This window comes from Chanodichthys erythropterus, chromosome 3 (genome assembly GCF_024489055.1).
Source record: "Chanodichthys erythropterus isolate Z2021 chromosome 3, ASM2448905v1, whole genome shotgun sequence".
In the NCBI taxonomy this organism is placed as follows: Eukaryota; Metazoa; Chordata; class Actinopteri; order Cypriniformes; family Xenocyprididae; genus Chanodichthys; species Chanodichthys erythropterus.
The window spans coordinates 3846748-3873931 of record NC_090223.1 but is presented as its reverse complement, the minus strand read 5'-3'; the positions used below and the strand labels follow the sequence as shown (position 1 = coordinate 3873931).

The 27184-nt window shown below is 40.6% G+C and overlaps 1 protein-coding gene across 2 annotated transcripts; it reads left to right on the top strand.

Annotated features, from left to right (window-relative positions):
• The first annotated feature begins 920 nt into the window (after nt 1–920).
• Nucleotides 921–20931, top strand: LOC137015128 (interferon-induced very large GTPase 1-like). Of its 2 annotated transcripts, XM_067379846.1 has the most exons (7): nt 921–970; nt 1589–1684; nt 2170–2229; nt 2420–2989; nt 12384–12989; nt 16309–17594; nt 17713–20931. In XM_067379846.1, exons 2-7 carry the CDS (start codon nt 1663–1665, stop codon nt 19804–19806), a joined length of 4638 nt encoding a protein of 1545 aa, XP_067235947.1. In that variant the 5' UTR covers nt 921–970; nt 1589–1662; the 3' UTR covers nt 19807–20931. The 2 variants fall into 2 exon arrangements, with proteins under 2 accessions (XP_067235947.1, XP_067235957.1); XM_067379856.1 differs by lacking the exon at nt 12384–12989.
• The last annotated feature ends 6253 nt before the right edge of the window (nt 20932–27184 follow it).

Sequence of the window (27184 nt, the reverse complement as noted above, 5' to 3'; positions counted from 1 at the left end):
GGAACTATACTATCATTCCAGTGTAATAATCATGGAACTTTGCTGCTGTACCTTGGGTGCACCATGGCGCAATGATATTCAGTCTTACGATGTAACTACAGAAGAGTCAGAAGAGTGAATGGATTCGAAAACAGAAAAACTCAACTGTTTACTCTAGGAGAGTTGGAAAATGAGCCTATTTTCAAAAAAACATGGAGTGTTCCTTTAAGTAGTAGTGGTATTTCATATACTTTTCCAAGTGCAGTGAAGTACTACTGAAGTACAAATATACTTTGAATTAATGTATAATATATAACTTTGACACTTTTATTAGCTACTTTTTTTTCACATGGGTCCACACTGGTGTGTTGATTGACAGCCCACACAGATTAATCCGCGCTGAGGAGCCGTGCCGAAGCCCAACCCACGTAAAGATGATAATTCCACAAATCGCTTCAATTGCAGGTTTCAAAAAGAGATAATATTTTGTTTTTGTTTTGTTCTTGGTGTTTAATAAAATTAAATAAATAAATAAAATAAATATATATGGCAACAAAGAGGCAAAACTTGCAGACTGCAGCTTTAATTATTCACTACACTTATATAAATGTGAGGCATATAAAAGAAAAATAAATCAGCTTGTTAAAAAATTATGGAAATAGATATGGAAATTATTGCCATAACAGTTAAGACTATATTTCAGAATGCAAGAAACAGTTAAGGGTGTATGATAGGCCTATTCTGCTGATATATTTGAGAGATACAGATTTAATTAGAAAGATTGTGTTTTTTTGTTTTGTTTTTTATTATTATTTATTTAATTAATTTATTTGTTTCGTTCATCGAAGCTTCACACTCCATTCCAGTAGGTGGCGGAAATACACCTTAAGCTGGTTTGCAAACCGCTATAAAACACAAAGAAGAAGAAACGTGTGACATCACTGATTTCACACACACAAGGAAATAGGAAATGACAAACCTCGACATGCAGGTAGCACTTTTAATTTAAAGGCACTCTTTGTGGAGCCCTGGCTAATATGCATATGATATATAACACAAAATAACACGTATAGTGTAATTATGAGTGTAATTAATAACTCTATGAGCTGCAGAAATAGTTAGTTTCACTTTCGTTTTTGTCAGAGAGTAAGCCTCTCAAAAACACAACTATGTCTAAAAGTTATATAATGTAGCGAAAATTATAAAACATTCAGTTTCTGCGTATATAATGTGCAAAATATGTTATTGCAGTCATTTTGTATTAAGTGTAAAGGTAAAGTAGCCTATTCACTAGTGTTGTATTAATTATGATTAAAAGAGTGTTGCTTGATTTCTTAACTGCTCTCTTTTTTGTGATTAATTCAAATGTTAAGTTATAATATATCTTTGAGCATATGAGTTTATTATACAGTAGATGCTCAGATACACACAAACACCCCAAAACAATCAGTTTTTATTGATTTATGTGAGTTTTGTGAGAAAACCAACTATCATAGAGAGAATATTTAAACAACAGCATATTAACATATTAGCATAATTGTTGCACTCAGTATGGTTAAAAGCTCATTAGTGTGTGTTAATGGAATAAAATCAGTGTAATTTCTGACAGGATGATGGAGAGACAGACATCAGGAGTCGGAGACGATGATGGACTGAAGACTGAAGAAAGAACAGGATATCATCATGTCCAGCAGAGAGAGCAGAGGTCAGAGTTTATGGATGTTATTAAGAGTTAAATCAACATCAGTAATATCAGTCAGTCCTCTCTTTAACACAATGGCTTAAACAGAAAATAACAGATAGATTAAAGTTTGGTTAGTACAGCTGATATCGGTCTTTGTCCTTTCATAAGATGATCGATGATTTGTCTACTTTTTAATGAAGAAGTTTCACTCAATTAAATTGTTAAAAACAAACTCCTCAGCACACATGTACCGAATGAAGAGCTGCTACTGATAATGCTGATGATGATGTTTCAATATCTTATTATACTCCTTTAACTGGTTAGAGCTATTACCTGTCAAATCCTTGCACGTCCCTGTTTGTTGCTTTGGATGAAAGCGTCTGCTAAATACAGAAATGTAAATGTAATGTACTGTGATTACTGCAGAAACATCAGTCTGCTTTAGGAGTCAATTCATCTGATCTGATCTTTGTTTTATCATCTGTTCTCATTCTTGTGTTTTGTAGATGTTGTTCGCAGTTCTTCTCGCAGGAGAAGAAAAAGCAAATCCATAAGCCCCCCCTTCAGTAAGTCTTTACTCAGATGAACACTGATTAACCTTGATGAACAACGTGACTATTATGGGCTGTTTTGGTCACTCCTAAACTGTCCCAAACTCTCAAATTCAGACCTTGAAAGCAGCTCATGCTGGTTTCTGCTAGTGATGTTTGGGGTGCATTGAAATTTTTCAGTACATTTGATGTGTGTGTGTTTCAGTGAGTGATCTGAGGATTGTTCTTCTGGGGAAGAGTGTGTCAGAAAACAGTGGAGTGGGAAACTTCCTGTTGGGACGAGCAGCATTTGACAGTGAAGCTCCTCCAGATGTTGTAGAGAGAGTCGGAGGAAGATTGAAGGACAGACACGTGATGGTCATCAGCAGTCCTCAGCTGCTCCAGACAAACATCTCAGATCATCAGATCACACAGACAGTGAGAGAGTGTGTGTCTCTATCTGATCCAGGACCTCATGTGATCGTTCTGCTCCTCAAACATGATCAGTGTTCAGCAGAAGATCAGCAGTGTGTGGAGAAGGTGCTGGACTCGTTCTCTGAGCGGGTTTATCAACACACCATGGTGCTCACCACACAAGAGTCCACTGAAACCAATGACATCCTACAGAAGATCATTCAGAAGTGCTTCAACAGACATTTCAGTCTTCAGAGAAGCAGCTCTTCTGATGATCTTCTGCAGACGTTTGAGGAGATTGTGAAAATTAATGATGGACGACACCTGGATTGTGCTGAAGAGTCACAGTATTTCTCAATGAAGCAACAGGACACAGAGAGACGTAAGTGTGATGATATTTCTTAGTTTGTAGTGATACATGAATCAGAGGTCGCGTTAACCGAAAATTATCCGTCATTGACGGAATTTTTTTATCAATGACGGAAAAATATGAAGGCAGTCCGTCACGTTGACATATTACACTGAGGGTGATCTATTGCAAGTTGTAACTGTAATTCCCACCCCTGTCCAGTTGGTGGCGAGTGCGCTCCAATGTAGCAGCAGAGCACTGGACCCAGAACAAAAATGAAACTGGCACGAATCCTTTGCTATGCGCTTGACAACGCACAGGCGAGTACCCAGAAGATACAACTATCTATCACGCCACATTAAAGAGCGCCAAAACGGTATTTATTGCTTGAATTTCGTAATGAAATGGACAGAATTTGAAATCTGAGACTTTGTTCCATATCAAAAGCAACACAAAGCTTTAAGCCTATTGCGATTTATTGGATGGGAGGCACAAAACTGTTTATTCTAGGGATGCACGATATTGGATTTTGGCCGATATTCGATATGCCGATATTTTCAAAATAATTTTGGCCGATGCCGATACCGATACCGATATATATACAAATTTTTCGCCTGATATATTTAAACTTTAATTTTACTGAAGAGAAATCCATGTATCTCTTCTGTACTGATTCTACCATAAATGTATTATTTTACAAATGTAGACAGACATTCACACCTGAAAAACAGGTCAATTATTTCACTTGGAGAATAAATGATATGCCAGTGCAACATTTTATTTTTAAGTTTAGACTTTGAAACTTCAGTCCTTAAGAGTAAAATAAATACAAATAAATTTTCAAATATTTTTTTACATCTTTTCCTACTGGAACAGGTCTACCAAATGCTCCCCCAACATAGTGGTTAACATGACATTGTACTGAAACTTACAGAAAACACTTCAAGTGCACAAAACAAGCAGCTGTAGTCCAGACCTCCACTTCAGTCCTGAGGACCCACTTTAAAGTATAATCAAACTTAAAACCAAGCTTCACATATTATCTTGTGAGCCACAAAAAATAAAATAAAAATACAAGGACATCTTATCCTTTACTTGAACTTGAGTGGTGCAAACCTTTTCAGTCCAACTAACTAGGGTGACAACTTCGGCTGACCGGTAGGCTTCTGTTCAGCTATTTTTTTAATACCAGAGGTAGGTTTTTCTTAAGAAAAATGAGCATCTCTGCCTTTTCACCGTCCATTCGATTTCTCTTTTCATCCATCACATCAGAGGCAACGCTAAAAAGCCGTTCACTGTCAACGCTTGTGCAAGGCGCACACAGGTACTTGCGTGCAGCAAGAGCGAGGGCAGGGAAACGGGCCTGGTTGCACTTCCAGTACTCCAATGGACTGTGGTTCCTGGGAATTGTGGGTTCGGCCAGGTATGAGATGACCTATGAAGTAACAGAATACCAAAATATTACTTACGGATATATATATTTTTTTTACTTTATGCTTTAGGCATTAACAGAGCTCTAACGTTTTTTTCCAGAAATCAAATGATTTATTAGTTGCATGTTTATTATTACTACCGTACACATAGCGAATTATGATAATAAATAGGCGATTATCTATGTTATGACATTGCAGAATAATAATAGCGAAAGTCGCATCATTAATTAGGATGCTTTCGGTCCAAAAGTGATTTTTTTTTTTTTTTAAATAATAACCTACATTTGTGCATGTTTTATGCTTACCTGTGATGCTGACGCGGTCTTGTCTTGCTCCTCAAACATGACATTCTCCTCCAGAATTTCGTCATACATATCCAGCAGTGATCCTGTTCGGGTCCTCTTCTCTGGGGGATCCTCTGTGCTGGCATCTGCACTGCCGCTCATGTCATCCAAAACTTTGAGCAACAGGTCGCGAGCACTCCTCTTTTTTTCCTCGTCAAAGTACCGGTCTTTGTAGCGGGCATCAAGCATGGTTGCAACAGAATAAAGTGCCTCACAATGCACACCGTTGAAGCGATGATTGATGGCTTCCAGCAGGGTAGTTTTGGTAGTCTGCACTCCTCTGTCCGTGTCACTCGGCCGGCCAAGCAGTCGTGTCAGTGCCACAACCGCAGGGATCACATCAGCAGCAGAAGCCTCTGCAGAACTTATATCTCTGGTCAGCTGCTCAAAGGGGGCGAGAAGTGTGATCATATTTTCTATAATTCCCCACTGATTTGCCGTCAAAGTTGCAGGAAGCTCGAAATCAGCGGCATAAGCACCTAGTGCCCTTTTCTGCTCGACCAAGCTTCGCATCATATAAAATGTCGAATTCCATCTGGTAGCGATATCTTGTTGAAGTCGTTTTACCGACATTCCGAGCTCTTTCTGTACATCCGCCAGTCGACTGTATGCCAGCTGGGAGTGTTTGAAATGTCCAATTATTCTCCTTCCCACGGCCACAACATCCGCCACGCTGCGCTGAGACAGGACACCGTCATTCACCGCCAGTTGCAGTGAGTGTGCCATGCACGGTAGACTTGTCACACCAAACTCCATCATAGCTTTAGCCATGTTACGGGCATTGTCACGTAGCACGACATGCACTCGTTCTCTTTCTATTTTCCATTTCCCAAACATACTTTCAAATGCGGACGCAATTGCAGCTGCTGTGTGAGAACCGGAGCATTCCTGTGAGTGTAAGACAGCTTTTTTAAGGGTGAAATCTTCATCTATCCACTGGGCAGTGAGGCTCAACATGCTTACAGGACTCACGCTTGATGTCCAAATGTCCGTGGTGAAGCTAATGTGACACGCGCCGGCAAGGAGTTTTTCAATTTGACTGGCGACAACACTCTGGAGTTCAGGTAAGGCCACGTCAGAAAAATAGCGCCGGCTAGGCATAGCATACCGCGGCTCTAGGTGCATCATTAGCCTCCTGAAGCCAACATCTTCCACCACGCTAAACGGCTGGTTATCAAGAGCAATAAATTCAATTATTTTGTCGTTAAGATCTTTTACCTTTGGGTGGTCGCTGCTGTATTTTCTAGCTTTGTCAAAGGACTGAAGTAGAGGCTGCTGATGGGTTTTTGCCGGCATTTTTTCCTTCTTACTTTTTAAAAAGTCTTGGTGCTGCTCAGGATGACGGCTCTTAAGATGTGTAATCATATTTGTAGTGTTGAAAGACTGTTGTTTTACGCCTCCTCGCATCACTTGTGCTTTACAAATATTGCAAATAGCAACTTTGTTATCTGTTTGACAGATCTCGAAATGCCTCCACACAGCTGACATGTTGTAAGTTTAAGTTTTTGGCGCTCAAGCTACGTTCATGGTCGTCGCGCGCGCACATGAAAGACGCCCCCCTATCGGTTTGGCTCATCGGCAGAAATATTCATATCGGCCGATGCCGATGATGGTCATTTTAAGCTTTTATCGGCCGATACCGATGTTGTGCCGATATTATCGTGCATCCCTAGTTTATTCCTCAACTGAAAACAGCATAGCCTGCCAAAAGATCGACTGGGATTTAAGAATCGATATTGGTCTTCTGAATGTGACCAAAACAGCAAGGAGACATTTGAATTGTTTATTAATAAAGTAATGTTTTCTGAATCAATGTCGGCTGCAAAGATGAAGTTAACATTACTGACTCTCATCATCTCCTCATAGTGGATGCGCTAGAGAGAGAATGCACATTTCATTCGGTTTATTCTACATAATCAGAGAAGCCTATTTCTTTTTGTTTCGAATTATTTAATTTTCGTTAAAGTAGATATTTAAAGCTCATGTCTCTGAGGCAAGCAGCCAGAGTTTCGGGTCATTTAGCCTAAGACGCGTTCCAGTTCACGCGCCAGTGATCGCGCCGGCGCCTCCATGTCATGATTATATTTTCTGCTATTTGCTTCTTATTTATTACACCCAGGAAATTGGTTGATGAAACATTGATTAAAATTAAGATACAATTTTTACAAAACGAAATTCACTTTAAAGAAAGGCTTTCTACAAAACAACACTTCATGAAGTGGTCAAAATCATGTCTGACACACTCCATGTTGTCACAGACACGCCAGGCTCCAGCACCATCCAATCACAGCGCACACCTTCCCCTGAGTATTGATCACCGCCACCTGCACCTCATCAGCTCACTCATCACCAGCACTATTTAAGACACACTCACACACAGTCACATTGTCCGGTCTCGTTTGCATCAAAGGACTTACCTGAATGCTTACCTCAAGGACTCATCTTGCTACTTACCTGTACTTCGTGTACCCGAGCTCCTCTCCTCGATTCCTATCTGGTGTGAAGTGTTGTCTGAAGTCATCTACTCCATTCAGCAAGTATCATTCTCCATTGTCACTCTGCAAACACAAAGGACTATGTCATTCTCCATATTATTCATATATCACCAATGTGCATCTGCTTACTCACCTGTCATCATCCTGATACTCTGCTTGTGTTCAATAAACAACCTGTTAACCTATCTTCTGTCTCCTGCCTGGTACTATTGTAACAGAAGTCCGGACCTAAACAGCGGAAATCAAGCATGAGTCAACCTGACCCTTTTCAAGATCTGGTGGATGCTTTTCATCGTACGTTTACGGTGCAACCACCGGCTCAAGCTCCACCACCAGCTCCAGCACCCATCATCACTTCCGCATCCACCGCCACCTCTTCTTCGCCAGTAGCGCACTTCAGTCCCATGGCCCAACCGGCGCCCTACTCTGGTGCGGCGGAGGATTGCAACGGCTTTCTTCTGCAAGTATCTCTGATCCTGGAGATGCAACCGCACTTATTTCCCACCGAACACTCCAAGGTAGCGTACATCATCTCTCACCTTTCTGGCAAAGCGCTGCATTGGGCCGATTCTATCTGGTCACAGAAGCATCCAGTAACACAAACATATTCTGGCTTCGTTGAACACTTCCGGGAAGTGTTTGGAAAACCATCCTGGGATTCATCCATCGGTGAAAAACTATACAGATTAAAACAAGGAAAGTTATCTGTTAATGAATATGCTTCGCAATTCAGAACCCTGGCTGCCCGGAGCGGATGGAATGAACAGGCGTTATTGACATCCTATCGTCAAGGTTTGGATCCTCAAGTGCGGTTGCATCTTGCTGCATACGAGGATACCATCAGGCTAGAACATTTCATCCAGCTATCTATACGCTTCGCCACTCGTATGCAGTCGTGTCTCTAAGAGCACCAGGGTCAGAGTCTCCATAACACCATCCTCTGCCGACCAGAATCTGTCAGCACTCCAGAACCAGTCCCAGAACCCATGCAAGTTGAATCATCCCGTCTGAGTCCCGCTGAGAGACAGAGAAGGCTGACCCAGAATCTGTGCCTCTACTGCGGTTTACCAGGACATGTACTCTCCTCATGTCCTACCCGTCCTGCAAGTCCAATGGTGAGTGCCATTATCTCAACTCTCCAGACGCTAAAGCCACTCACCACGACTATCACTCTTACTGCCGCTGATGTCTCTCTTCCAGTATGTGCCCTCATCGATTCTGGGTCAGCGGGAAACTTCATCTCTGGCGCCCTCTGTCAACAACTCAACATCAAGACCCAGATTACGCCTACAGCTTACCAGATCCAGGCCATAACTGGCAAACCTGTGAGTAAGCGAAGAGTCAACCGTATTACGAAACCCATCCATATTCAAGTCAGAGCTCTTCATCAGGAATATATTCAACTACTGGTTCTGGAGGGCTCCACCGCTGATGTGATTCTAGGGCGCCCGTGGTTGCAGCTCCACAATCCCATCCTCTCTTGGAACACTGGGGAAGTCCTGAAGTGGGGCGAAACTTGCTTCTCTGAGTGTTTCTCCAATCTGCCTGTTCCCAAGTCTCCTCGCTCCAACCATCTTCCAGTCTGTGCCACATCCATTGAGAGCCACCTCGAGAAGCGATCCGTGGATATCCCGACTTGCTACGCCCCCCTTCAGCGACGTATTCTGTCCCAAGAGAGCCTCCAAGCTGCCTCCACACCGGCCATGGGACTGCGCCATTGACCTGCTTCACACCTGACCGGGTGAGTCAGTGCCACGGGGTAAGATATACCCCTTATCCATCCCGGAGGAGAAGGCCATGGTGGAGTACATCGAGGAGGCATTGGCTCAGGGATACATCCGACCATTCACTTTCCCTGCTGCATCAAGCTCCTTCTTTGTGGCCAAAAAGGACGGAGGCTTGCGGCCCTGCATTGATTACCACTCACTCAACTCTATCACTGTCAAGTTCCGTTATCCCCTTCCTCTCGTCCCTGCGGCCTTGGAACACCTCCGCGGAGCCACTGTGTTCACCAAGTTAGACCTCCGCATCGCCTACAACCTGATCCGAATACGTGAGGGGGACGAGTGGAAGACTGCCTTCGTCACGCCCACTGGTCACTACGAGTACCTCGTCATGCCGTACGGCCTGGTCAACACCCCCTCCGTATTCCAGGACTTCATCCACAAGGTGCTCCGGGAGTTCCTCCATAAGTTCGTGCTGGTATACATCGACGATATACTGACATACTCCCGGAATATGGCCGACCACCAACGCCACGTTGCGGAGGTCCTGCAACGCCTGAGGGCTTTCCAGCTCTATCTCAAGGCAGAGAAATGCACCTTCCATCAGCCCTAAGTGCAGTTCCTTGGCTACAACATCGACCACAGTGGCATCCGGATGGACGAGGGGAAGGTGGACGCCATCAGAAACTGGCCAACACCCACCATGATCAAAGAACTCCAACGTTTCCTCGGATTCTCCAACTTCTATCGAAGATTCATCCTTAACTACAGCTCCATAACCAGTCCACTCACTAGTCTCCTCCACAACAAGCCCAATTCTCTGTCCTGGACCCCAGCTGCCACAGAAGCTTTCAACACCCTGAAACAAGCCTTCACGACCGCTCCACTCCTGGTACATCCAGATCCCGACAAACCATTCGTCGTTGAAGTCGACGCCTCGGCCACCGGAGTTGGAGCGGTCCTCTCCCAGCAGTAGGGGAACCCAAGCCGTCTCCATCCATGCGCCGCCTTCTCCTGTAAGCTCAACCCGGCGGAGGTAAACTGTGACATCGGCAATCGGGAACTTCTAGCCGTCAAGCTGGCTCTGGAAGAGTGGAGGCATTGGTTAGAGGGAGCTCGTCACCCCTTCCTTGTGCTGACTGATCACAAAAACTTGGAGTACCTTCGAGCCGCCAAGAGACTTAACCCCAGGCAAGCCCGGTGGGCTCTCTTCTTCACACGATTCAATTTTACAATCTCCTACCGCCCTGGTCCTAGAAATCTCAAGGCTGACGCTCTATCACCTATTCATGCTCCCGATGAGGTCACCGAAGAACCTGAGTCCATCCTACCTGAAAAAATGTTTGTAAGTCCCATAACCTGGTCTCCAGAAACTCTCCCTCCTTCCAATGCCTCCACCAACACTCCGCCGGGTTGTCCCGAGGGCTTACAATACATCACCCGAGCACGACGCACCCCACTGATCCACTCTGCACACTCCTCACTAGGCACTGGCCACCCAGGGGTCAATGAAACCCTCTCGCTGCTAAAAGAGCGCTTCTGGTGGCCCAACATGGCCAACGACGTCAGGAGGTACGTGCAGGAATGCAAGGAGTGCGCGATGTCCAAGAGCCCACGCCATTTACCATCTGGCAAACTTCTTCCTCTGCCCGTTCCCAACCGACCCTGGTCACACCTAGGAGTGGATTTTGTGACGGATCTCCCAGCTTCAGATGGTTTCACATGTATCTTCGTGGTAGTGGACAGATTCTCCAAATCCTGCCGACTCATCCCTCTAAGAGGTCTGCCAACAGCCATGGAAACAGCTGAGATCATGTTTAACACTATCTTCCGATACTTCGGTATCCCCAAAGACATCGTATCCGACAGAGGTCCTCAGTTCGTATCCAGGGTCTGGAAAGCCTTCTTCTCCCTCCTAGGTGCGACCGTAAGCCTCTCCTCGGGATACCAGCCACAGACGAACGGGCAGACAGAACGTAAGATTCAGGAAGTTGGGCGCTTCCTCCATACCTTCTGCCACAGCCACCAGGACTCTCTATCTGGGTTGGGCCGAGTACGCCCAGAACTCCCTCCGCCAATCTACCACCGGCCTGACACCTTTTCAGTGCGTACTCGGCTACCAACCCCCACTGTTCCCCTGGTCTGGGGATCCCTCCGACGTACCTGCTGTGGATTACTGGTTCCGAGAGAGCGAGAGGGTCTGGGACTCAGCACATCACCAGCTACAACGGGCCCTTCGTAGACGCAGGATGGTAGCGGATCTGCGACGCTCTGAAGCCCCTGCTTACCAGCCTGGACAGAAGGTATGGCTGTCGACCAGAGACATCCGCATGCGTCTACCATGCCGTAAGCTGAGTCCCAGATTCATTGGCCCATTCACCATCACGGAGCAGGTCAACCCAGTCACCTACCGTCTTCAGTTACCTCCTGAGTATCGCATTCACCCAACCTTCTATGTTTCCCTCCTGAAGCCTCACCACCCTTCTGTTCCTCTTTCCACAGAGCCTGGTGTGGACGAAGCTGAAGCTGAGGGGGGGTGGTATGTACTGTCACAGACACGCCAGGCTCCAGCACCATCCAATCACAGCGCACACCTTCCCCTGAGTATTGATCACCGCCACCTGCACCTCATCAGCTCACTCATCACCAGCACTATTTAAGACACACTCACACTCTCGTTTGCATCAAAGGACTTACCTGAATGCTTACCTCAAGGACTCCTCTTGCTACTTACCTGTACTTCGTGTACCCGAGCTCCTCTCCTCGATTCCTATCTGGTGTGAAGTGTTGTCTGAAGTCATCTACTCCATTCAGCAAGTATCATTCTCCATTGTCACTCTGCAAACACAAAGGACTGTGTCATTCTCCATATCATTCGTATATCACCAATGTGCATCTGCTTACTCGCCTGTCATCATCCTGATACTCTGCTTGTGTTCAATAAACAACCTGTTAACCTATCTTCTGTCTCCTGCCTGGTACTATTGTAACACATGTCTCCCGATATATCTTATGATGTATCTTATCTTACTCATGATGTTCACTTTTCATAATCAAATAGATTAATTTAAAACATAACATAGGACTATTTAAACATAAATATGAAACTACGTTTCTTTAATGGCTACCAACACGTAGCCTATAGTAGCCTACAGTATGAGAAATTTCACGTGTGAATTACCCGTCACTTTAATTTTCATATTTTAATTATAATAACACATTTAATTGCTTTTATTTTTGTTCAAATATAAAAGCAATTAAATGTGTTATTATAATTAAAATGTGAAAATTAAAATGACGGGTAATAATAGATTATGATGGATTTTTTACGACCCTGTCCATCAAAATGACGGACAATGTTAAACGGACAAAGTCTAACGTGACCTCTGATATGAATATATATATTTTTGTAAATGTTCTTCTTCTATTAGTTTCAGAGGGTGTGAAGCTGAATCTGGTTGTGTGTGGGAGTGACGGCACATTAAAATCCTCCATATCAGAGCAGATCCTGCAGCAGACAGACAGAAGATCAGACGTGGAGCTTCATGGACGTCAGATCGGTCTGGTGGATCTTCCAGCTCTGTTCAACATTCGTCTCTCAGAGGAGGAAGTGATGCGTCAGGCTCTCCACTGTGTGTCTCTCTGTCATCCTGGAGTTCATGTTTTCCTCCTCATTATTCCTGATGCTCCACTCAATAATGAAGACAAAGCAGAAATGGAAGAGATCCAGAGGATCTTCAGCTCCAGAATCAACAAACACATGATGATCCTCATAATGCAGAATTCAGAGCATCAGACAGAAGAACTCAATGAAGAAACACAGTCTGTCATTGAGAGATTTGGAGGACGACATCATTTCTTTGGTCCCAACACACAAGTGTCCACATTGATGGAGAACATTGAGAAGATGCTGGAAGAAAACAGAGGAGAGCTTTACTCCACAGAGACATTTCTGGAGGCACAGATGGAAAAACTGATGAAATATGAAGAGATAAAGAAGAAAATCGACTCACTAGAGACACATTTACTGTCACAAGGTAAGGAGCAGAAAATCAGTTTGGGTCTTAAAGGTACAATCTGTAAGATATTCGCAGTAAAATATCCAAAAACCACTAGGCTAGTGTTATATACAGGTGCTGGTCATATAATTAGAATATTATCAAAAAGTTGATTTATTTCACTAATTCTATTCAAAAAGCGAAACTTGTATATTATATTCATTCATTACACACATACTGATATATTTCAAATGTTTATTTCTTTTAATTTTGATGATTATAACTGACAACTAAGGAAAATCCCAAATTCAGTATCTCAGAAAATTAGAATATTACTTAAGACCAATACAAAGAAAGGATTTTTAGAAATCTTGGCCAACTGAAAAGTATGAACATGAAAAGTATGAGCATGTACAGCACTCAGTACTTAGTTGGGGCTCTTTTTGCCTGAATTACTGCAGCAATGCGGCGTGGCATGGAGTCGATCAGTCTGTGGCTCTGCTCAGGTGTTATGAGAGCCCAGGTTGCTCTGATAGTGGCCTTCTGCTCTTCTGCATTGTTGGGTCTGGCATATCGCATCTTCCTCTTCACAATACCCCATAGATTTTCTACGGGGTTAAGGTCAGGCGAATTTGCTGGCCAGTTAAGAACAGGGATACCATGATCCTTAACACTCTGAGGTCTGAGGTATCGCCGGCGATACCACCGCGTTTTTTTTCTTACCATTGTGAAAGAGACTCAAAATACTCCGTCAATGTTGCACATACAATTAAGAGTTATACACCATTTTAATCTGTTGAATATCTTCTTTTATTTGTGTACACTCAGAGTAAAAACAAAATGTTGTGCTTTTTGTAAAATAAAGAAAACTAACATGATGCGTGATCTCTCGTCTCCCTCTGAACGAAGTCCAATCTGATAGTTCTCAGAAAATTAACTGTAACTTAGTGAATACTAATCACAAAAAAATTACACTTATGTCTAAAAAAACGTTAAGATGTCAGGTTTTAAATCATGTAAGTCAAATCGAAAACAAACATTCTGTGTTTATGTAATCTGTATGAAAAGAGAGCCATGTCAGAAGTCCGTGATTCAGCTCATTACCCACTAATGCGGCCACGCCCACGGAGCCAGCACTATTCAGAGGCAAATTCAGAGGCAACACATGCATACATCGTCTCAATCGTGTATTTATTGTCTTGAAAAGTGTTTATCTAGATGTAAAAGGTTAGCGACCTCTGGAAGACATGCAGTTAGTTCCTGTTTTCTTTTCTTCTATAGATGATTTTTAGATGAGTTTTTGTTTCTTTAGCGCCCTCCGGCTGCAGTATGAATTGTAAACACCATTCATGGAATAGCCTCTTCTTCTTTAGATGAATTTGTGGACTAAAAATGCACAGAGAGCACCCTCTGGCTGCAGTATGAATTGCAAATACCAGCGCTCATAGAGATAACAATGAATATTAAATAAAAATAACTCCTCTGTATAGAAAATTGACATAAATCCAATATTTCTCCAAATGTGCATGCTTTTAAACTAAAAGCCTATATTCAGACTCTTTGCATCACAGAAATACATTATATTTTAAAGTATAATATAAAACCATTATTTTATACAGAAAAATATTATTACAATATGTTTCATATACCATGATGAGCTTGAGACATCACAGAAGTTTTTTTTCACAGCCTACCTGACTGAAATGCCTCATTAATATGCAAGTAATTTCAGGTCATTACTATGCGATTCTTTTATCTTCTCAGGTGAGAATGACCCATTATTCATGGTGATTCATGCCTCCACGCATATTGTGTTTCTTGGCAAAAAGTGTCTTACAAAAACTAAATCAATATATTGTTAGAAATGAAAGAGTAGTCAGCATAATTTTTACATAATTTTGAAGCAAAAACTCTACTCTACAACCTCCAATACCCTAAAGTATTGTAAACACAGATTTAATATACTTTTTTTGGCCTTATTTCAGTGACTTAAGTTTTTTGTTTTTTCAATAACCACGCATAAACATTATTCCTTCAAAAACACAAACATGTACATACATGTTCCTCACATATTATTGTAGCCTAGTTTGTGCTGAATACAGTGTAATGACACTTGTGTCATTAATATGTTTATGAACAACTGAAAAAAGCACAAATGTCAGGGCATGTCAAAACTTCTCCAGGCCCCAAATCAGCCTCAGACTCCAGAGGGTTAAACCAGGTACTGGTAGCTTTGGCACTGTGTGCAGGTGCCAAGTCCTGTTGGAAAATGAAATCTGCATCTCCATAAAGTTGGTCCGCAGAAGGAAGCATGAAGTGCTCTAAAACTTCCTGGTATATGGCTGTGTTGACCTTGGACCTCAGAAAACACAGTGGACCAACACCAGCAGATGACATGGCACCCCAAACCATCACTGACTGTGTAAACTTCACACTGGACCTCAAGCAACATGGATTGTGTGCCTCTCCTCTCTTCCTCCAGACTCTGGGGCCCTGATTTCCAAAGGAAATGCAAAATGTACTTTCATCAGAGAATATAACTTTGACCACTCAGCAACAGTCCAGTCCTTTTTGTCTTTAGATGCTTCTGACGCTGACTGTTGTTCAAGAGTGGCTTGACACAAGGAATGCGACAGCTGAAACCCATGTCTTGCATACGTCTGTGCGTAGTGGTTCTTGAAGCACTGACTCCAGCTGCAGTCCACTCTTTGTGAATCTCCCCCACATTTTTGAATGGGTTTTGTTTCACAATCCTCTCCAGGGTGTGGTTATCCCTATTGCTTGTACACTTTTTTCTACCTCATCTTTTCCTTCCCTTCGCCTCTCTATTAATGTGCCTGGACACAGAGCTCTGTGAACAGCCAGCCTCTTTTGCAATGACCTTTTGTGTCTTTCCCTCCTTGTGCAAGGTGTCAATGGTCATCTTTTGGACAACTGTCAAGTCAGCAGACTTACCCATGATTGTGTAGCCTACAGAACTAGACTGAGAGACCATTTAAAGGCCTTTGCAGGTGTTTTGAGTTAATTAGCTGATTAGAGTGTGGCACCAGGTGTCTTCAATATTGAACCTTTTCACAATATTCTAATTTTCTGAGAATCCCATTTTCTTTGGGATTTTCCTTAGTTGTCAGTTATAATCATCAAAATTAAAATAAATAAACATTTGAAATATATCAGTCTGTGTGTAATGAATGAATATAATATACAAGTTTCACTTTTTGAATGGAATTAGTGAAATAAATAAATCAATATACAATATACAGAAACATTTAAAATTGAAAAGTGGCTTACTCTGATCCCCATGTTGATCTTGTCATGTTTTCTTAAATTTCAATATGAATTGTTTATTCATTTTCAGGTTCAAGAGAAAACACAGATGAACTGAGGATTGTGCTTCTGGGAAAAACTGGAGTTGGGAAGAGTGCAACAGGAAACACAATCTTAGGAAGAGACACGTTTACAGCAGAAACATCTCAAGAGTCAGTGACTAAAGAGAGTCAGAGAGAATCATCTGAAATCAACGGCCGACGCATTACTGTGATCGACACTCCAGGACTGTTTGATACTGAACTGAGTAATGAGGAGATCCAGAGAGAAATCAGACACTGCATCTCCATGATCCTGCCTGGACCACATGTGTTCATCATTGTGCTCAATTTAGGACAACGATTCACTAAACATGAGGAAACATCAGTGAAGATCATCCAAGAGATGTTTGGTGAGAAATCCTTAATGTTCACCATGGTGCTCTTCACCAGAGGAGATGATCTGAAGAACAAAACTATTGAACAGTGTTTGGGAAAACCTGGATCTCCTTTGATGAAGCTGATTGAAGCTTGTAGAAATAGATTCCATGTGTTCAATAATAATCAGACTGGAGACCGAACACAGGTGTCTGATCTACTGGAGAAGATAGACAAAATGGTGAGAGCGAACGGAGGGAGTTTCTACTCATGTAAGATGTTCAGAGAGATGGAGAGAGAAAGACAAGAACAACAGATGAAGATCCTGATGGACAGAGTCAGAGAAAGAGAAGAACTGATGAAGAAACTGGAAGAAGAAATGAATAAAGAACGAGAGACATTTAAAAATAAAATAGAGCAACTGAAGAAAGAAAAAGAAAAACTGCTGATGAAATACGACACGGAAATAGACAGACTAATGAATAGAATACAGATTGAACGACAGAATCATGAAAAAGAGAGAAAAAGAAGAGAAGATGAATATACAGAAAAAGAAGAACAATATAATATACAGATGAGAAGAGAACGAGAGGAATGGGAGCAACAGAAACTGGAGGAAAAGACAAGAAGAGAAGAAGATAAGAAAAGGACAGAGAGAGAAAAACAGATTAGTGATGAACAGATTCAGAGACTCAGGAGTGAAATGGAGGGAATAATCAGAGAGAAAGAGAGAACAGAAAGAGAGAGACAAGAACAACTAGAGGATCTAGAGAAGAGACTGACAGAAGAAAGAAACATGAGAGAAGATCCACAAAAGACTTCTGAAGAGAAACAGAAACTCCTTGAAGAACAGCATGAAGAAGAACTGAAGAGAAGACGAGTGGAGTGGAGAGAGGAATATGAAGAAGATAAAGAGAAGATGATGAGGAAGATCTGCTCTGAAACTGATAAGTCACTACAGGTGAGTCTTTGTGTTTGTTCTGTTTCCTCCAAACCCAATAAAAGTGTTTCAGGTCTTAAGAAATCTCTTCTGTCGAGTCTTTGCTTTTACTGAATTATTTGTGTTTCAACTCCAAAAGGTCTCAGCCTGCAGGAAACTGAAGAGAAAATACAGGAAGTGGTCCTGGAGTCTTTACAGAGCCATGATGGAAACTGAGAACAAACTTCACAACAAAATAGAAAATGAAGCTATTCATGAGGTTGAGGAAACTGATCTTCAAAGAGAACTGAAGACAAGTGAAGAAGTGGAGAAATCAATGTCTGAGTTCTTTGAGAAAGACATTGATAAATATATACTGATTCAGTGGAAAACATCATGTGAAATCAAAATCAAAAAGCTTCAGGAAAACATTGTGAGAGAAACAAAGAGGAAACTAAATGATATTCTTCAGCAGCGAGACCTGAAGAAAAAGATTGATGATCAGAGAATAAATCATGAAAACACTCTCTATGAAAAGAGCAAAGAACTCGCCTTAAAACTCAAAGACAAAACAAATGATGAAGAAACACTGAAGAAAGAGTTTGATTTGTTCTGGGAACTGAGTGTGAAGATGATCATCAGAGACGCTCCTCTAATCAGAGACATTGATGTAATGAGAGATGTGAGAAAGATCCTCTGTGACCTCTATGAAAGTGTGTCTGCAGATCACTGGAGGGATATTTTTGCTGTATCAAGTTATTCAGATTATGTGAAATTAAAGGGATTAAGAGGAATTAATGCATATTTATCAAATGCCATTAGATCAGTGAAAGATCTGTCTCCAGAGGATGAAGCTCAAATCAGATCATTAGTCACAGATGTTGTTCAGCAGACATACAGAATGATTCAGTCATTTAACATCTCAAAGCTGGGCTACAACATCAGCTACATTCAACAGCTCACAGATTACATCAAAACGAGAGTAACAGAACATCAGGAAGGACGAGTGAATTATGTGTTCCAGAATGAATTCTTCATTGATTTGGTTCTTTCCATCTGTGAGAGATCAAACAAGAAGATCACTGACCAACACAGACTGTTCAGAGAAGCCAATGATCCTGTAATACATGTTGAGAAGAAGAGAGAAGAGTACTATAGTATTTTCCAGAAATACTGTCATGGAGCAACATCAGCTGCTGTTTATGGTGAGATCATCTGTCAGAAACTAAAAGAGTCCATTGAGCAGAGCGTCTACAAGAAGACTGCCAGAGATCTGACAGATGAAATGAGATCAAACTGTGAATCACTGAATGGAAACAGATCAAATCTGGAGAAACACATCCTGAAGACACTGGCAGAAGAGGAGGATTTTAACAAATACATGAAGTACATTCATAATCCCAGAGATCACTACAAGAGTTTCATCAGAGCTGAAGTCAGTCGGTACATTTCTGATAAGCTCAGTGTCAGTGTTTTACCCAAGATGAAGAGGAACATTGAGCTCCTGCAGCAGAAGATCATGAAAGCAGCACATGAATCTACTGAACATGTTCAAGAGAACAGAGGAGATGTTGGTTTGTGGTTGAAGAGTTTCACACAGCAGATCTCAGATGAGCTGATCTTCTCTGAAAAACACCTCAGTGGAGTCAAACATGATGGTGTTATTGATTTCAACCTTCTAGAAGATGTGATGAGACAAGAACTTCCTGCTATAATGTCTGAGATCAGCAGTAGATTCAACACAAGGACATTTCCATCCAAGCTGGACTGTAAGTTCAGGCCAGATGAGCTTCTGATTGATGTCTTCTGTCAGTGTTGTTGGGTTCAGTGTCCGTTCTGTAAAGCTATCTGCACCAATGATATAGAAAACCATGATGGAGATCACAGTGTTCCTTTCCACAGAGTGATTGGAATTAATGGCACATGTTACAGTTCAACAGGGAATCTCTGTGTTGATATGTGCACACACTTAGTGGCATTTGGTAAGAATTTTAAAACACCAGATGGAATTATTAAATATAGAGACTACAGAAGAGCAGGAGGAGTTTATGCGAACTGGAGAATCACTCCTGATCTCTCTGAACTGCCCTACTGGAAGTGGTTTGTGTGCAGATTCCAGGAAGATCTGGAAAAACACTGCGGTAAAACATTTGAGGGGAAGAGTGAGATTTTTGAGGGTGATGGTGAGATACCAGATGAATGGAGAAAATACAGGAAACAGGATGCCATTGAGAGTTTGGAGGAATACATGTAATGCAGCAGATGAAGACTGAGACTCTTGCGTCTCCTCTCAGATTCAGATCACAGTCAGAAATGAGTTTCTCTGACATTCATCAGTGAATCTGAGCTCATCTACACCTCAGAAGATCAGAGCTTCATCAAATACTCCAGAAGAGATTCAGTTCCTCATACAAGTGTCTGTCAGATGATCAAAACAACATATTTCTGAACCTTATAGTTTATTACTAATCTAAACAGCTTAATCTCTATCATGAACTGAAAAAGATCTTTGATAAGGACATTAATGACAGACTGTTGATGAAATATGACTGAAGTGTGTGTTTGTTAAAGCTCAGTGCTGGAATCAGACGATGGAGGAAAGTGTGAGAAATAAACAGATGTGTGAATCAAATCTCTCAGACCTGTCAATCTGATTCATATTGATTCATATTCATATGATTCACTCCACACAAATACTGTCAACATCATGAATTTATTGACCTTGTCAAGTGTCCTTTCACACTCGTTTAATATTTACTCGTATTATGAGAAACTTTGATTTGACTTTAGAAACCTGAAGATCTCTAAAGAAGATTTTCATTCTCTGACAGTATTTCAGTCTTTGATCAAATGCATCACTTAAACATTGATAAAACATCACTAATAATGTTTATTACACAATACTGTGATCCAGATGTGGAGGATTTTAATGACACTCTTAAAGTGGAAATGAAGCAGTCGGTCAAGTTCCCATTATTGAGTAAATGTATTTCCACGGACACATCTGCTCCTCCTTCAGCGTCTCATCATAACCTCTTCCAGCGCTGGTTTTCAGCAGGCGTTTCGTTCCTCCTGCTGCTGTTACTGTGTCTCCACACATGAGAACAAATATAATCAAGGTCAGGACATTCATTTATCTGTCTTGCTGCTTCCTCCGACTGTTAAATTGTTGACTGTGGTGACGGGACAGTCTTCCTGAAAACTTCAGACTCGGACTGCAGTGGAACCTCTCTTTTGATTATTGTTTCTGGGATTTACAGAGATATCCTCAAGTTTCTCCAGTTTCTCTGTCCTGGTGTGTGTTGATGTTGTTTTCTGAGTGTCCAGCAGGAGGCGCCAGAATTCCATTATTGTGATTATCAGTGACAGAATGAATAAAGTTTCCAGAACAAACTCATGTTTCTCTGCCTGTCTGTGTTTTTGTGCTTCATAGTAATTTGAGAGGAACTTTATACGTTAATAAATTATTTCCTTTCCTATACTCCCAAAGATAAGGAAGTACACTTTAAACATGTTCACAGTAGATCACAATAGTTGTTCTTTCTGTGATTCTGAAATTGAAACTGCAGTACATTTGTTTTTTGACTGTTTAGAGACTTTTGGTCTGACATATATGAGTGGCTTAAAATTACAATCAATTTGATTTCTTCATTTTTTATAAATGACATATCTTGGTACAATAATGGAAAAGAGAAAAACGAGACAGTGTGTCAGTATCAGTGTACTTTGAATTATGTCTTAAAGGGACAGCAGTCTAATATTCAGTCTAATATTCCTGCTTTAATATTCTAATATTCCGGTTTTAATGTAAATCGAACGACAAAGCACGAGGAAATCACTACTAAACAGCTTTTGTAACTTCAATAATGTTTCAATAAAGTTCATACAGTGTTATTTTATATTTGATCACTTTATTCAATTTCTATACCCAAAATCTGTTAGAGACCTGAAAAACCTGTAAAGCATTGTTTATTTTATTTGTATCTTAGCTCTCTATTTGTGCTGTTTCTTGTAGTTAGATTATTTGTTTTTATTTTCTTTATCTTTATTTTACTTTTACTGAACACAGCACATACTGAACTGTACCGAAACGGTGACACTAAAACCGTGATACAAACCGAACCGTGAGAAATCTGAACCGTCCCGTGCACCCTTAATGGATACGATTGTCAAAAAAGTTCCCATAAACTGTCCTGGGTTTCTGCTGGTGTTGATGATGATGATGATGATGATGTTGACTGTGCCTCTGAATGAAAATAAAAAACAACAATTATTCACAAAGCATAAACTGACAGCATATATGAAGTATAAGTCACATAATTATTCATAATGTCAGATTGCATTGCTGTTCAAAGTTGAGGCAATCTAGTAATGACTTTATTACAATCATTTAATCACAGTGTCTTGTAACTTCATGAATCTCTATTCAGCTATAATAATTCCTTACGTCTTACATGTGATCCAGTCAAATCAATAAACAGTGTATTCTGCTTAAACAAACCCTTGTCATGCTTTCACTTTTTATACAGTACATTCATAAAACATATTACTGGAATCAATTTAATACTTAGTCCACATAAACTGACATAACCATATCATACTGTTTCTATAAGCTTCATAACAATTTAGCATTTTACCAAACGTCCATGTAAGCATTAAGGAAAGTCAAAAAATGAGTTCACACTAAACACACATGAACTCAGATATGAAGTAATGTGTCTTTGAAAGCTTTACAGATTGAAATATAGAGTAACTGTGGTGGAAATTCACCAATGAGATTGAAGTCAGACCACTCAATAGTAAAATTATCAATCCAAATTTATTTCTTGAAAATCAAATTTCAGGGTAGTCTCTCGTACAACCAAAACACACAAAGTGAGCTCTAAACAAAAGAGTATTTATTCAGTCAAATTATACATATTAATTTTCCAACAAAGACTTTCAAAATTGATTGGATAAACAAAAAAGCAAATAATCATAAAACCATCCTACTTCCTTTTATCATACAAGTACACTTTCACCTCAGTCCATCAACATCCCATAATGATCACCAACATCCCATAATAGTTGTGTCCACTTGACCATGTGTGTAAATCATTTTTAATTGGAAACATCTTATCTAACTCCCTAACTTCTTCCCAGCGGACTGACCGGGTCATTATTCTTGCTTCTCACAGAAACTGTACAGTAGATTAGCAACATCAAAGAAAAATGGAAAAGCATAAAAACATCATATCTGAGTTTTTATTACCAAATGTATGACAGTAAATAACCCAATACTTAATATAAAAGGTAACATGTATATCTCTGTGCTCATCAATCAAAATCTGACCCTTACATGTACAGCATAACCTCCGTTGGGTTCGTCCCCTGACATTATTAGACAGTTAGCACTCTTTTGAAAAGTCCTGTAAGAAACGTCATATCTTAAACACAATAAAAGACAAAAAAATCTGTTTTCAAAACAAACAATGGTTACATACACATCAACAAAACAAAGATCATACAAGGAAATCTATGTAACTCGTGTAAGATTAACAAAATTAATCATGTATAAACAACACTGATTAAATACATACATTTCTCTTGCGTAACACAACTTAATCTTCATATTAATCACAGTATTTATCAAAGTTTGGTATTGATAGTCAGGTTTGGTGAAAGCCTGTACTTTAGGCATTACATCCAAATGTTCTCCATTTCATCTCATTATAAGTCTGAGGCTGGATTTGATGGTGTGTTTTTCCTGTTCCCCCAACACCCTTTCATCTGAGGATGACAAAAAGAAGTGATTCAATTAAAATATCAAACATTCATGTCATGAATCCAAGTATTTTGTTAGCATTTAAACTGACTGTGAGAAAACAATGTTCCAGTAAAGCATGATCATATAGATCAGTTTATTTCTCAAACCTGCTGCTCAAATCTCTTAACACTGGACATTGTGAATGTCCTCTTTGTCTGACACACCCATCTTAGTGTCTATTCATTAGCTCAGGGATATAAGCCCACTATCCTGCAGAGTTTAGCTCCAATCCTGATAAAAACTCTTTCTAGTGATCTTGAAGACAGTGATTATCTTGTTCAGGTGAGTTTGATTCAGGATGGAGCCGAACTCTGCAGAACAGAACAAAGTTCATCCCTAAAACCTGATGACTTAATCTGGAATATCTGATCAGAGCAGTGGTTCTTTGAACTGAACATGTGCTCTCCTTTCGGACTGGAATTATGTGGGAATACCATGTACGGTACAGTGTTGAGACCACAGGATTAGGGAAACATTGAAAATGTGCTATATCTAGAAAATAAAGATCTACATGTTTTATTTAGTTAATTTTGTGTAGCGTATGCACACGTATCAGGATAATCAATAAACTTTGGAATGTTCAGAACGCTTTTAGCATGCTGGACTGGGTTGTAAAACCATCCCGGCTCTGAACAGATCTGCCAAAGATGAGCCCACTTGACACTTTTGTGGACCTGCGAGGGTAAACAGAAAGTGCAACTTCCTCACTTCGGTGACTTCAAAAGGAGCACCCCCCCCCCAGAGACTGACCAGATCCACATTCCAACACCCCACACACACAGGGACACACAAAAACACACACACAGACACATACAGAAACACACAATCATACATTTTTAACTGTATATGTGAACTACCACTATGCTGGAATATATATATGATATATTTTAGGGCCTATGCATGTTTCCTAGTGTTTAAATGAGTGTATTTGTGCTAGTGTGCATTTTAATAGGGGAATCCTGTCTGTAAACCATAACTTCTCTCCTATGCCTTTCTGACCTATCGAGTTTGGTCTCTCCGTAAAGCTCCGGACACGAGCTATTCACTGAGATGTGTCACACAGCTGACAAATGCATTTTTCTATGTGTTTAATGATACTGTGAAGAACGCACTCCATTTCGAAATCTGATCTGATAGTCATAAATCATGCAGATTAAGTCGTGAGGCCAAACAAAGGGAAAGCTTTCCCGCCAACTTTGCACCCATGTTATTGGCTACCCCACCTCAAGGAGGTGTGTCGGCTTATCTGTCATAAAAGCAAAGACGCACAATTTCTTGTGTGTTCTCTCCCGATTGTCTCACGAGCATCTCGTGCACGTTTTTCCCGGACATCTCCGGTGACCACGGGCTGCCATCGCGCTCAGCTTCGGGACCGCCATCTTCCAGCGAAACTCACTCTCAAGTCCTCAGTTTGAACCTTCCCGCGGAACGGAGGAAGCCAACGAACTGCACCAGCGCTAACCTGAAATTCGACACACGCAACCAATGCAAGTATACTGCCGTTTCTCAATCTTAGATGATGAAACTGATTTCCGTGCTGGCTTAGGACTGTTGGTGAGTTTGCTACTTGCCTTCTCTCTTTCCTTCTCTACTTCCACTCTTGTACATAGGTGTGTATATTCTTGTATATATATTTAGACGTATAACCTCTGTATTCGTAGTTTGCATATATTAAAACGTTATTCACGCTCGATTGTTCTGTTTGTTCTTTCAGCTGAAAACCAAGTCACTTTAACGTTTTTCGATCGCTTTTTGCTTTGATGCTATAATATAGCAAGTTATTTTCATGGCCAGAGAATAACTCTGTTTATAATATTCTGTGAGGGACTTAGTTTGCTGGACAAACGAACAGTTTCTCTAAATAATTATTAAACCAGAACTAATCATATATGTAATTGATTATAATTCGTTGTAATTGATTCACAATATATGTTTAATTCCCCGTTGGGTCGATATATGAATCATAATTTATTCATAACCTTATGAATTATTATATTCATATTTCATCCATAAATTGATTAATAACCGCTACATTCGTTACATTTGTTCGTTTTTTAGCTTTAACTTTACTTTCACATGCTACAAAGAATACAATGTTTATACAGTTATTATGAGTATTTAAGACCTTATTTAAGCACAACCAGTTATGTTTTGTTGAATTTCTGAATCTCACTCAAACTGATTTCTTCCAATAGGAAAAAATTGATTACATATGAATAACTATTCTATCTTCCACCGATTAAAATCGCTTCACAAATTTCTAACCACAAACGATCGTCCACTGATCGGATCCAGCTGATAATCACTTACTTTGATTCTAAATATCTGCCAACTTGACGCTCGCATAAACTGGTCATAATTTAATGATGTAAAAGACGTGCACCACTCATGCCGCAAAGAAAAGATTCCCACCCAAGATCATGGATTCCATTCCCAGGGAATAAATGAACCAGAGATGGTCTTATCATTGGGAGAAACAAGGGTCTGTGGCTCTACCATTGGATTAAGCCTAACGGCTAACTCACATCATGTGTGCCTTGACAACCAATCAGATTACAGCCTTGATATCTGTGAATTATGCAACAGTCAATCACTGTTTGCAGATACCACTGAATGAGAAGTGCTGTAAACTGAATCATCAATGAATCCGCGCTATTGTCCAGGATTTCTCTTATAAAAAAACATTTTTTTCTTGATGTCAGAAATAGCTTATTCAGTGGAGTGAAGCCTCTCCTCCATTGACACCCATTAGAAACAGCCTCTTGTCTCTGCGTAGTGCAGAGTTTCCAGGCGTTACGCTTCGAGCGAGCCTTCAACCTTAGCTAAAAGTGTAAAGCCTGGTAACTGGTAAAGAAACAAAACATATACAAGAATTACTGGAACACAAAATAAAAGCAAACTGAGACATTAATACCAAGTTGTCCAGTTTGCTTTTATTTTTGTCTTCCAATAATTTTATTATGTTTTGTTTCTTTAATTATTTGTCTAGTTTTTTTCCAGGCACATCTTACCATCTCCTAACCACATTAATCTTGATAACAATTAATTATGTAATTAATTATTTATAAGCGATATATAATTGTTCATAAAGGCAAATGAAAAACGCCTTTGTAACGGTGGTGGCCCATCCAAAAATAATTTTCCAATTTTTAACTAAGTTCTATTAAATTCTGGTGCCCAATAGGATTTAACCTGTCAACATGTACAAAATATACCACCATTACATAAAATTAAAGAAAATACAACACTTTAAATCATGACACAAAACTGGATGCAGATCAGTTGAATATATTTTCAAAATCAAGCAATTGGGAAAAAAAAGAAAAGAAAAAAAAAAAACCAGTATAAAGTATAAAAAAATATAAAGTCAGTCCGGGAATGCTTGTTAATAACAGTTTCAAGTGTCCATTTCATTCCACATTGGCCGCTTCGGTCACCTCCAAAATATTTCTCAGTGTCATCTCAGGTGCATATTTGTTTTTCCACTCCTCATCTATAATGCATTCTGGGAGCCTGTGTCCCATAATACTTTGGTCTTTTCTCCCTGTAGATAACAGGTAACAAGGCACTGTTTCCCCACTAAGGACGTGATGGCAGAATACTGTTAACTTGACGAGGGCAGTTAAAATACTATCAAGCGACTGGGACTCACACTGTCTCTGATGGCCCATGCTACATTTCTCATGTTTTTGGGACTTCTCTGCCGTTCGGGTCACACCCTGATCCTTGGGGGTAACCCGCTCCTGTTTAACGGAGCTCCAAGCGGAGGTCTGACACTTTCACTCTTACAGCCAGTGGAGAAGCGCTCGCTGCTGCCACAGTGGTA